The sequence below is a fragment of the Anser anser genome, assembly GCF_964211835.1.
Source record: "Anser anser genome assembly, chromosome: 7".
NCBI classification, from domain to species: domain Eukaryota; kingdom Metazoa; phylum Chordata; class Aves; order Anseriformes; family Anatidae; genus Anser; species Anser anser.
In genome coordinates this window covers 29,534,441-29,547,735 of record NC_139727.1, presented here as the reverse complement: position 1 = coordinate 29,547,735, position 13,295 = coordinate 29,534,441, and the positions used below count along the sequence as shown (strand labels likewise).

Below are 13,295 nucleotides of genomic sequence, written 5' to 3'. Positions count from 1 at the left end.
CTGCTTGCTTTCTCAGCTCACTTGCAATTACAACCCTGTTATCAAGCTATGCCATCACCTTATAATTACTGAAAGAGGGAAGCTGTGAGACGACATAAACAGAAGACAATGGAACAGAACAGCACAGTAAGTGGAGCTGCCACATAAACAACCATTTAGGCCTGAGGGGCATTTACGTATCCTTCAGAGGGGAGCTGGGGATATACAGGAATGATCAGGTGGAAAAACATATACATCTGGTCAAGAACACAACTACATACAACAACATCTTGGCAGTCTTAATTCTTCGTGCTCAAATTCAAATTTCTTTTTTTTTTTTAAATGAAAAAACAAAGAAGGTTCTTAGTTCCTCGTGTTCCTCTGCTTATATACATAGTCCAAATCACAGCCCAGCCCCATACTTCTAAAAACATAGCAAAATCAGTCACTCCTCTTTCCTTTGTCCATTGTCATTACCATGCACATATTCTGAATTACCACTGTGAGTAATACTCTAAAGGCTAATCTATAAATCCTGAGAAATTTAGTTTTCCACTAACTGTAAGAAAACATTCATTTACCATCGGACAGCGTAAAGGTCAGCCACTCATACCAGTATATCAAGGGTGTGTGTCTTTCTAGGAGGTAGAAAGAAACCAATGGCTAAGCACAAAGTTGATGATCAGGATTAGTCTAGAAGAGCAGAAAGGCTGGATGGAGGCCACACGTACCATAAGAGGGCTTGTCAGACTGTTGTGTGGCTCAGAAGGTAAGTGCAGACATGAGTGCAATGCAAACCACTAAGAAACAGACTGAGCAGAGAAGTTGGAGGGAGGCTGGAATTAATCTGTGACAGCAAGATATGTACTAATAAAGACTTCAGGAATGGTTTCTTCCAACTGCTAAGGAGTAATTTGATGATAACTCATTTGTTTTGCTGACTGTCCTTTCAAACAGTCTCAGGTTCATACTGGAATACTATTTTGCCCAAAATCTCAGTGTGATTTTTTTGCCTCTTAAAATGACCTTTTATTTTAAGAAACAAACTCAACATACAGCTCTCTGTGGAATAAGCTGTTCACCCAAAAAATACATGTTCTTGAAAATAGTCTTCTTAGAAAAAAAAGCAACCCGTTTCAATGAAATGTTTCTCTAACTATCCTTATTTTTTAACAAAGGATAGACAACTCCCTCACATATTTATTCAGCTGCCTCTTCAGTCTCTGAAGCCTTGTAAAGGCTCCACTCTTCAGCTACTTCGACTGCTGCCTTATTCCCCATCTGTTTATCATTCTTTGTACGCAGCAGTTCCGCTTGAGTTCCTTAATAAATTACTACTAGATTCCTAATTTTTAGATTATGTCTGTTCTTTTCTGAACTCCCACTCACTAGTGTCTATACAAATCGTCTTACCATGTCAAGTCTGCAGAATATAAAAGAATCAGCCAGGTAGACAAGAAATCCCCTTTGTATAAAAGCAGAGCAGGCATGAACCTCTGAGGAAGTATGTAAAGAAGCCCTGTCAGATTAGTGTGGTCCCAATGAAATGTCTAGTTACTGCATAAGATTTTAAATTAATAGAAGTGTGTGTGTTTAAAAAATAATAATAAGGTATCACAAGAAAAAAACGTCCCTATTGCAGTATGCTCAGACATACAACAGCTTGTATTCTTGAAAGTCTAAGCTGATGGAGGCTACACCTGGGACTGGGAGGGGTAGGAACACTACACTTGCACTGTTTCTAATATAATTTTCTAATATGATCTACTGCTGCTTGTTGTCAGAGGCAGGGCTATGTTCGTGACCACGACCTGTCTGGCTACCAGCTGTACCCAGCTACTATCCCAAAACAAAGTACACGGGGCAGAGTAGATGACAAAATGTACTGTTGGTTCTTCAGCACCACCCCACTTCCTGGCTGCCCCTCCTGAGATGCTCGAAGATGGCAGAAGTAAGGTTGTGAGTTGACTCTTAAGTACAGAACAGATGTACCATGAGCCATGCTGGGAAAATCAGTGTCCAATCTGACCCTGAGCCTCCAATTACACCTTCCATGGGCAGTCAGGAATTCCCAGTAGGGGAAGGTAGCAGCTGCAAAGAGAGCAGGGATTCTTGCAGTGCACACATGTACCCCTAAAAATCAAATCACAAACCAGAAGAGGCAAAAGGTTATTTGAAAAACCCTCCTTCCAGCCCAAAGACGTACTAAATGCCCTACCTATCCAATTGTTCACTGGTCCACAAACTTTAGAGAACCATCTATGCTCACCAAGCAAAGGGATAATTGAGACTAACAGAGGGAATCCTACCACATTACAAATAAACCAGACAGAGGCCGTACCCTCAACTCACAGAAGTGGGTTGAGGAGGCTCAATTCCTACTGCAAAGCAATAATGTTTGAACTTCCCTCTCTGCTCTCCATAAAACCAAAAATGTTCTCCAGTGTTCTTAACCTTTCCCAGTCGTGTTTCACCTATGACAGAACTAAAGGTTTGCAACTCAGAAACCAAGAATTATTAAACATAGAGACTCCACCTCCGCCTCACAAACTCCCTAAACTGCAGCTCAGAAGCAACAAGAAGCTAGTGGAGAAATATATTTTTCATCAAATCTCCTATCTTTCTTGAGCATCATCTTCATTCTCACTGATAGACAGGAAAACCAGCCAAATACACATTTGACTTGACTTGACTTGTTTCTACATTTCTTGTACAACCCTCTCTTGAATTCTTCCAAATATCAGGAATGTTCACTGTTTTGTGACCTGCCTGATTTTCTTTTTCTTCTCAGCAGCCTGACACGTGAAGGGAAAATAATACCAATCCTGTGATACTATGAAAGGCTTGCAGAGCCTGGTAACACACCTCTTCCATAAGGATGATGAAGGTGGCATTCTGCCCCTGCTCTGTGACCAACTTTCCATCAGCGGTGAGGATGTGCAGTCCTCGAGGTGCTTTTCCAGGGCATTTCTCCACCTTGGCCATATACTTCTCTCGCAAGCCATCTGTGCAGTTGTTAGACACAATCCTTCGGTACCTGGGGAGCAGTAACAAAAGGAGATTGGGCTCAAGCAGTGGGTGGAAAATTTTCTTTGTTAAGTTTTATTTCCCCATATTCATGCATGCATTTTCTCAAAGGCTAACTGCCTGTATGATTCCATCACTGAAAGGAAGAATCAAAGAAATCTAATACTTTTTTAAATTGGAGAAAGCCAAACAAATCACAATTCAACCTTCTCCAGAGATTCTCAGCAGCACCAGTGAGAAAACAGACAGACATTGTGGAAGTCAATTACTCTGTGCTGTTGAAAGGCAAAGAATTCCCCCAACTCGCTATGCCTGCAGGATTGTCCCCTGCATCCCAGCTTTTTATTACATTGTGTCTGCCTCTACTCTGCTAGGAGGCACTTGGAATAATCTGGCAAGGGCTTTGTCCAGTTCAATTTTAAAGTGTTTCAAGGATTTTATTTTTTTTTCCTCTTGGCTCTGCTTGGAAGCGATTAGCAAACTTGCAAGACACATGGCTATTCCCAGTGTTGTTGAAGGGAATTAACCCTTTCTAGTAATTTCACACTAAAGTACAGGGTTGGTTAAGAAGATCCAGAGTCCAGCTGTTGCATTCTTATCTCTCTGTTAAGAAGGCTACAAGCAATCACATTGGCCAGGGTTCCTGTAATTACATGTCACATTTATAGCAACTCTTAAACTGAGGGGTGGTAAGGGGGATATTATCTCTGAAGCAAAGTGAATCCAAACTCACAGCAGCCCCACTTTTTTCAGCCACCTTCAACTATCAGCCACAAATGACCCTGTCATAACAAACGAGCATTCAGGACCCATGATTCAGAAGCAGCCCTGAAAAATCTTCAGGACCTGCAGTGCCTGAGAAGGAACATCGCAGTTTTGCATCGTCAAGTACAACCACCATTTCAGAGAATCCCCCACACAACAGAATAGCATTTGCAAAATGATACTACCATAATAAACCAACACTTGCCATCTGTTCTGGGTAAAACCAAGAGAAACCAGCACATGTAGCTTGTGTGAAATCTCAAGGCACTGTATACACAAAGTGAAAATGGCAGGACGGGGGAAAATTCATGAGGCTAAAAATTGCTCATTGGAGCCTCCCCAGAAGCTGCTATAAATAAGATCTTTAAGATAGAATGAGGCTCAATCAGAAACAGTGGGAAGCACCTTGAACCTGCCCTTTTAAATGTTCAGCTGCCTCTCAGATACACCTTCTTGATTCGTGTTTTAATTTTGCAGCAAAGAGGAGCTCCAAGTCCAGGCTCCAGAGATCATACATCACTTGATAGCAATACAATATCTACATGTCACTTATGTTAATGTGCTTCTCCCTGTCTCTGAGGAATGAGGCAATGTTCTATACAGCTGCTGCTGCAAACATTACCTCATGAATAAGACTGGAAAAGAGCCAGGTGGGATGCAGAGGAAAAGACCATCCAGGTTCTCTTGTCTACCAAAACCAGAGAGTTGGAAAGGTTCGCTTACCCAGTGCTGTTCAAGTAGCTTTGACCAATACTGCAATCCTTGGACAGGGAAGATGGGCTGAACCAGAAGGCTGGGACACACTGGTTGTTGCTGTGCCTCTCATAGCCATAGTCACTATGGAAACAATAAGTCATGAGTGCACGAGTGTACCCATTCATCGGATTTAGCTCACTTTCAGTGATGTTTTTATTCCCCAGTGCATGTGTTGGTGGCTCTCTTCTAGATGGCATGACCTTGTGGATTAGGCTCATTCAGAGACAAAGTGCTTGATTAGTTTGAGGTGCACGAACAGTTCGCAGAAGGTGTGAGAGACCTGACAGCACCAGAATTTCCAGCCTTACAGAGCACTGGAGGACTTGCGTTTCATTTGGTAACAAAACAGGGACAGAAATTCAGAAAGAAAATTATATTGTTAATTTCTTTTCATTCTTTTGCTTTGCTTGCTTTTTGCAGTCCTTGCTTTCAGAATAATCCAGACTAATTCCAAGATCTAATGACACTTTTTCCACAAGGAAGCACTTAGGAACATAAAACAGTAGGAACACTTCCTGAACAACTAGCTTGTGTGTTTATACAGACATGTATGTTAATGGCCTCCCTGCTCTTTGACCAAGCTATGGCTGGCCTGAAAGAAAAACACAGTTTTGTTTTGTTCTTTTTCCCAATACTAAGTTAAAAATTACTGCCACTTTGGTAAACTAAGGATTACACGATATGTCAAATAATCCAGAGTACCAATGCTTCTTTAGAGCACCAGGGAGTGAAAACACAAATAATTGTATCTAAGACTTTTTTCTTTTTTTATAGATGCCTTTGCATGCCAATATTATGATGAAGTAATAGGATTAATTCAAAGCTTTCCAAAAGGTTTAACAGGCTCTCGCTCAGGTTTGTATGTATATCCCTTATTGGCAGGATGGATTCAAGGGGCAAATAAAAAGGGAATCTGGATTGTTGCCCAAAGCAGGTTAAAAATGCCAACAAATTAAACCTTTGTGTAAACAGAGATACTGCAGTAGCCACTGCCTTGAAAACACTCTCTGCCCTTTAGGACACTCTGAGCTTTATCTTTTCACCTATTCGATGTCTGAATTGCCAGCAAGAAAGTCTCCAGGAAGACCTTTGGTAAGACAAAATTGTGCTATGTCCCCAGTGTCCCCAGCTGCTACTTTCTTTTTTTGGAGGGCAAAAAATCTGCAAGCTACTTTAAAAGGTTCAGAGATTCCCTAATGCTCTTTCCCTCAACATTCAATTTAATCATTCTCAGTGGGTCCGACCTGCACAGTCAAAAATGCCTGGCAGTGACTTGGTAATTAAAAATATTCAGGAGAGCTGTACTTTGCCCTAAAGAAGAAAAGAGCTGCATAAATATTTAATAAAATTAAAGACAACATTGCTGTATGCCCTCAAGGTTCTGTGCTTGTTCATTAACTTCTGGTAAATGTATATTAAAACCTCACATGCTGCCCACCTTCCTTCTCTTAAGCCCCAGGGTTTGCATAAGTTAAGGAAATAATCAAGTCCAGCTGCTGTGCTGTCTTTCTCAGAAAAACTATCTTGACAGAGTAAATAAAGAAGCAAGGGGAAGGAAAATAAAGATCAGTGAGCATTTTAATAACACTTCTGAGTTCCTTCTGCCATTCTCTGTCCAAAAAAAAAAAAAAAAAGAAAAAAAAAAGACCAAGATTTTTTATTTAAAATGACTGAGGGCTTCCAGAATCACCTCAATCTTAACTTGTGAGCAGTTGTCGAATTGGGGTCCTGGATTATGTTTTATGCCCCTGAAATTCATATCAGCCTTATATCTAACAGCAGGAAGCTGGTATCACTGCAACAAGGGCTCTGTGACCAAAGGAGAGGGAGCACAGTTGTCACAGCTTGCGCCGTAGGGCTCCCACAGACATGTTCTGTCGGCGCAGCTCTCAAAAGACAGGTGCAATCAAATGTAGTAGGGTGGGATGCTCTGTGACCAGAACAAACCTCCCAACCTACTTAACTGGAGAAGTGTGGAGACAATGTTTTGGGACCTGCTGTTCAGGGTACACACACAACCCCAGCTGCCAACCTTCCTCCTTTCTCTGAATCTCCATGGGACATGCTCAGTTCACGCACCAGAGGCAGGCCAAAATCCTGCCAGAAAAGCCTGAGTGGACATCTTCCCTTTTCAAAAGCACCAACTGAAAGAATAGGAGCTGTCTCTCCAGCTATAGATACGTACACTGGGGACGTATCTTCATAAGCTCCCTTTCTAGAGCCTTCTCCTAGTCAGCAAAAATGTGTTTTTCAGCACCTCCCATTCTCACGCGGACATCCAAAAGAAGGCAGATGAATCATATCCTAGAATAATGTGCATCTTGCCATGGTCTAAAGAACTGCCTCATCCTTTAGAAGTCAAAAGTCAGAGCCCATGAGTCCACCTTTCTTCCTTTTTGAAAATCACCTTTAAGACAACTCAAGCTTAGCACCCCATTTACAGCACTAATTTTTTTTTTTCAAACTACCTTCTTCCAATTAGCCCTGCAGACTAGCATCAAATCTCACCCTTAAATTGAAGCTGGTTCTTCTGATTTTCCATTACCAGCTGTAACAATCCTACAATTGGAAGCCAGTTAACGATTCCATTGGCAGTGCAGAATCTGAAACAAAAGCCAGCTTGCTGTCCTCTAACTGCATTTCCTCTGCAGGACTGACAAGGTTAACAGCAATATTCTCTCATGTTACTGGGAAACTTAAGCAAAAATGATACTGTACGTATGCAAGGAGCAGGTCAATTAAATGAAAAGGTGCATTTTGATGCAAACCCTTTTCAAGGCAGAACAGCACTTAAGGCCAATTTAGCTACTGCAGTTTTCCACTTACAGCTTAGAAAAGACAAGCTTCACTGTGAAATTATAAAGCTGGTGAGGCACAAAGCTGGGGGGAAAAAAAAAAAAAGAGCAAAGACATTAGCACTTCTGGAGATCAGTTCTTGGTGCAGCTCAGAGGCATATGCCAATGCCAAGGGCAGACATTGCAAGGCAAAATACTTTGTTCATCTTGCAAGTTCCCATGATGAGAACAAAGGGGAAAGATCTCCCGAGTCAAGCTCAGGAATCCCAGATGTAATTTTGGCATTAGGAACAAATTAAGCATCCATCCAGATAAGATGAAAATCTCTGCTCTATATCCCTGAACATCCTGTAGAGCCAAAGTACTCCAGTATTCAAGAAAACACCTTGGTCTATATTTTTATTCATTTTTGCAGTATATCAGCGTGTCCATGATCTGAAAAGACCCATGAGTCTTGGCTAGTCTGGATCCAAATAAGTGTGCAGATCTCATGCTTCACAACTCTTAATGCAGGATTCAAAGGTAAGTGAAGTTTTCATGAATCACACTGATACTGCATCAGTCACTGATCCTGATAACCTCCTATAAAAATGAAAACCAGTTTTCTCAGCTGATCTTTTCTCAGGGTATTTTCAACCTCATTTAAACGTCATCCTGATCATTCAGGCTCAAACATCACAGCTACTGACAGTCTTAAATCTTTGAAGTATTGTCTATCATGGGTTCCCCATAGGAACTCCTTTTTCAGAGATCCTGGGCTGTTATGCATTCCCCTAACTCCTGCCCCTGAGCGTATAAGAAATATCAAACAGTGGTTCATTCTTTCTCCATTTTTATTTTTAAGCTGCTTTCAAAATGACCTTAAAGCAGTTTAGAAATTATGGCCAATGAAGTTGGAAACACCAATATTTATGCAAAGCAAGTGGCTACATCTGACAAGGGCGGGCTGCACAGACATGTTAAAGAATCATTTTCAGAGATTTCTCAATAAAACACCGAGAAAAAGCAGCAAATGGTTCCCTGGAATTCAAAGGAATAATAATCTAAAAAGTGTATGTTTTGCTAGCGTGCTCCCTAGGTATTCAGTGACCTTTGAAGTGAGGACAGAGAAATTCCCTTTTTCTTCTGTAAAGGACATGCTTCGGACCAAAGAGAAAAGTCCTAGCTGTCACTCTTTGAAAATGATGGACATTAAAATGTCAATCAATACTTGCATTTTTTTACTTTTGAATTCCTGGCTTGGATTTCAAGCCTACCCTGCAAACGACATGGACACCTCCCTCACATTACAGGTATGAGGATCACAGTTGTGCTATACGGTACACTCACAACCATGAAGCTGCATAAGACCCAGTTTCCCCACACATTTTTTTTTGTCCAAGGCAGTAGCTCAACCACTGCCAATGCTACAAGAAAAAGCCCTGCAAAATTTACCAGAGTCACATACTCACCACTCAAAGTCTCCTTGACCACAGACACACGGTTCAGATACCACTGTTCGGGAATAGTCCCGACCTAGGGAACACTGGGCTCCAGGCTTGCGTTTTTTATAGATCTTCCTCTCTCCCATGACACAAGGTTCCCCCTTTGACAGCCAAAGAAGAAAGAAGAGAAAGAAAATCAGAGAGCTGTAGTGGCATCCAGGCCCTAAACCATGCATTTTGTCTAAAGATGCAAAAGACAATGAAAGCATACAATTACCACATGGAAAGTGGGGAGCTAAGAGTCTAGTCCCCTTCTGTGGCTTTGCCCACTCAAAGGCATTTTGGGAGGACCCATGAGTGCACTGTGTTCAGCACCGAGTTGGGATGCTAGCCACAATGTGCCCAAAATGGCTGGGTACCCCAGTCATTGCCAGCACCTGGTTACATCATATTTCAGAAGGCATCTGTCAGTGTCTCTAGTCCTATGAATTATCCTGAAAAGGCAATGGGGACATACCCCAAGGTTTCTTCCACATCAGACAACATCAACTGCAGGAAAAACTGCCCAAGTCTAAAACCCAGGGTAGGCACAAATTCCCCTTTCCTTTCCCTGATAGACCTGGCTTTGTTATGGACCTCAAATAATTTTGATGGCATGTTATGTCTGGCTTTTTTTGCACACAAAGGTTTTCAAGAGTGTTACTAGGAGTAGCTAATATAAAATAAATGTTTGACGTTTTCGTGAGTTGTTATAAACACAATTTTCTTTGAGCCAGAAATAATTTGTCTGCATAAAAATAAGAAAAGAAGACAAGGCCTAATTGAAATACTTCTTTCCCATTAATAGCAATTCCCAAGATGGCTGCCTGGTTACACACATGTCCTCCCTTTTCTTTCATTTAAATTACTTTCATTTATTCTCTTCTATGATTTTAGTCATCTGATACATCCTTGCCTAATTAATGCTCATTTCTAATTCATGGATTTATTCAGGAAAATCACAGTGCCAATAGTTCTGGCTACAGTTCGGTTCCCCTGCAGGGAGCGGGACATCATACTGGTGGCCAGTAACCCATAAGTAATCTTCAGAGAGTACTGAACTCCCTCAGTTCTAGTGGCTTCAGGACCTAAATATATCCACTGTGAAAATAAGCCAGAATATATGAAAAAGAAAGCATGTATCCTTGAATAAAACGAAATAATTTGGTCTTCTCTGGTGTCTTCTATTCAAGGACTCCCCAGAGTTTTACAGACACCTGCAGTACCTGAAGGATGAATAAATGTTTTTATTTTCATTTTTGAGTAGGGAAAATAGAGGCAAAGTGAAATAAAATTATTTTCCTGAGTCACTGACAGAGCTACAAAGAGTTCAATGCCTCCTACAATTCAATCGCAAGGTGAGGTTTTACATTGCCCTGAGCATTGAGGGCGAAAAGATCCAGCTGTTAAAATGGAATATTTTCACACAAAGAGAAGTTAACAATCTTCCTAACTTGCCTGGAGAAGACTGGCCCCATATTTATTCATGCATATGCTTCAGGGGAAATAAAGCATCAACAGGTTAGAATGGTGGCTTGATGGATGCAAAAATAACAAGTGTATTCCTACCTGGCATTACAGAATATCTGAAAAGGAGTCCCCCTCATCCCCTCCCTACACAGTCCAAGTACCTGATTGTGCAAATGCCAGGTTTGGTAGTCATCTTTGTTACACCTCCGGCTGAAAATAGACTTGTAGTCCACTTTGACCAGCTGCCATTCAGAACGGAGACTGAAGTGTCCAAAAACTCTGCACACAAGAAAGGGAAGAAGGAACCAGAGTCAGACAGGGATACGCTTCCCTTAAGCAAATCATTTCTCATGAATCTCAGCTGCAGAAACCAACACACTGCCATGCAGCTTAATGTCAGAAAATGTTATTCAATCATGTATAACACTTTCCTGATCCTGTTACATCCTAGAATTATTTAGCCCTTTCCTGATCTCTGTGCAGCTTGTGTCGGAAGGTCTTCCAAGTCTTCTGTACTTAGCACAATGGGTCATGAGTGTAACACGAATATCTAGGTATCACTCAGAACAATAAAAAACCACTCTAGAAAGTAATGTATCTAATGCCAAGGGAGCTACTCTGATGAATATATGTTTAGGGTGTCTCAAAATCAAGCTTTTCTTAGCTTACTCAATTTCTGTACTACTGAACTTTCTGGTTGCACAAATTTACTACTTATGAATTGTAAGAGAAGCACCTGAAATAACATATTTGGGATATGGATCATAAGCAAGCAACTTGCAAAGGTGGCAGCCTCCCTTCTAACTAGTAAAAGCTGGCTGCAGCCAGTAGGAATGAAATTATACTGTCACCACTGTAAGGTTATCAGTAGAGGTTTTTCTTAATTATTTTGAGCAGGTCACACATCATCATCAGTCACTGATCACAGTCCATGGTTCACCTAGCTAAGTACTAAGTTGATTTTCAGGGTGAAAATGGCACATTTTCCCATGCAACTCCAGAGGAACGCAAGGCTCATACTGAGTAAAGCTGTATGCAGGAGCAATTGGAGCTGAAGGGTCAGCACTCAGAAACAGTGGGGGAAAGACTCAGACTGTAATTTACAACCGAGGCACAGATCTGTTACAAATGGGATCATGTAAGAGATCATGTAAAAATTAAATAGCACCAGAGGCTTCTGCCCAAGCTCGGACCTACAGCACCACCAGCAGCAGAGTTGTTTGTTGAATACAGGTCTCTCTAATTGCCTTCCCAACTATAGAGCCCTCCTTCGACTGTAGGGAAAGCTATATACTTAAGCGTCTGGAAGAGAAGGACCACAGCAACAAAAAGCACCGGTGGTACAGATCACCACAAATACTAAGAGAATCTATATGTAGAAAGCTCGTGCCATGGACAAAAAAACGAAAAAATGAAAAAAAAATCATAGTAAATTCATGATTTAATTAAGAAATAACACCAGGTACCTAAGCAAAAGATTCCACCCATGCAGAAACATTCCATGTGTGTTACAGGGTGCTCATTTTTTCATCAAGTAACAGCTCCCTATTCCCGCGGCCAGCCATGATTTTCTCAGCAGAGAAGCTTTTCAATCAACTGCAGCTGGATTTCCAAAGAGGTGTGTAATAGGAGGAGATTAGGGCAGGGACACGGGTGACCAGACTTTAAAAGCCATGTACAACGCTACAACTTCTCATCAGCAGGGGAAACACCTCAGTCCACATAAACAACAAAAGCAACAGAACACAACAATCAAGTTGATTTGTCACTGTAACAAAAATTCTTGGTCACCTTGAAAGAATCTATAAAAGAACCTAAAAACTCATTCAAAATACAAGTTCCAGATTTCAAAATTCTCTATGTACTGAAACCCAAATCTTTTCTGACAGTCATACAGCAATATCATTGTATCACCATTACTGCAAAATTTACAGAGCAGAAAAAGAGTGTTTTTTTCATTACACCAAATCTTTCACTAACTTACATTTCAACCAAGCCACTTATGAGATTAAAGTTTTTGATTTAAATTATTCCAGGCTAAAAGAGAGGGGAGAGAGATGATTTTCAAATATTCCTATGAAAATGAAATAAAGTACAGAAATTCTATTGAGTTTCCTGACTGCAATCCAGATCCTACTGTGCCCCAGCATTACTCCAGTTCACCTTAATTTACACAGTAATCGCTCAGTGTCGCTGGCTTTGCTCTCCCCTCACTGCTCAAACTACTCTTCTCGTACACTATAGCCTGCGCCAAAATTCATCTGCCTTGGGCTGTTTTTCATGAAAATTGTCTCAGCTCGTCGGTATCAGGGAGAGAAAGTGGGGTTGTGGGTTTGCTGTGGACATCTTTCTACATTCAAGTTCTGCCTCATGGAGACAAGCTCTAAGGAGCTGACAAGAGGAAGGACACAAAACAAGAAAAAGCAGTGACAGATGTGTACACAGGTTAGAAATGGGTAGGTGGGAAGGACTTGTCTGTAGGAATGGATTTATTTGGTAGACTGTTCCTGGCTCTGGTCTGGAGAACCTTTCTCACTGTAGTCCTAGGTGTAGGGTACCAGTGATAAGAAGCAACAGCACATCCAGAAAAGGCTACAGAAGAAACTGCAAAACCCGTTCCTCAACACAAAAGGCACATTGTGAACCAAAATCAAAGCAAAGAAACCACAGCAATATCAGGTGCCAGGGCACTTGTGAGAAGGAAAGAATGGGAAACAGAGGGGGGATGCAGGAGGTCCCAGAAACCACGCTCCAGTAGGAGGAGTTCTAACTCCAGCCTAGCTCCCAGTTCTGCCTTGGCACTGGCTAAATCTCACCGGCTCTTATGCCACAACTGCTTTCAGTACGTGGTCTTGTAGGATGCTCATCTGGTCACGGCATTATTGCACTACTAGGCAGCTCTCCCATGAATCTTGTTTGTCTTGGATTTGAAGCATGACTGAAATGTCACTCCTGCAAGGCAGCAACTCAGCAGGCAGAAATCATTTAGTCCAGCAGATTTATGCCTGTTCAGGATTTGACCTGCCTGTGCATTACACA

General features: G+C 41.4%; 1 protein-coding gene across 12 annotated transcripts in view; it reads right to left on the bottom strand.

The window, feature by feature from the left end:
- Window positions 1-13,295, bottom strand: part of SORCS3 (sortilin related VPS10 domain containing receptor 3) — a 313,332-nt gene that overhangs the window by 28,197 nt on the left and 271,840 nt on the right. For all 12 annotated transcript variants that reach the window (XM_083845055.1, XM_083845054.1, XM_083845050.1 and 9 more), the window contains 4 exons: window positions 10,418-10,535; window positions 8,775-8,908; window positions 4,495-4,608; window positions 2,845-3,016 (listed from right to left, as the gene is read on the bottom strand). In XM_083845055.1, the coding sequence (XP_083701181.1) occupies window positions 2,845-3,016; window positions 4,495-4,608; window positions 8,775-8,908; window positions 10,418-10,535 (538 nt within the window). The remainder of the gene's footprint in view (window positions 1-2,844; window positions 3,017-4,494; window positions 4,609-8,774; window positions 8,909-10,417; window positions 10,536-13,295) is intronic.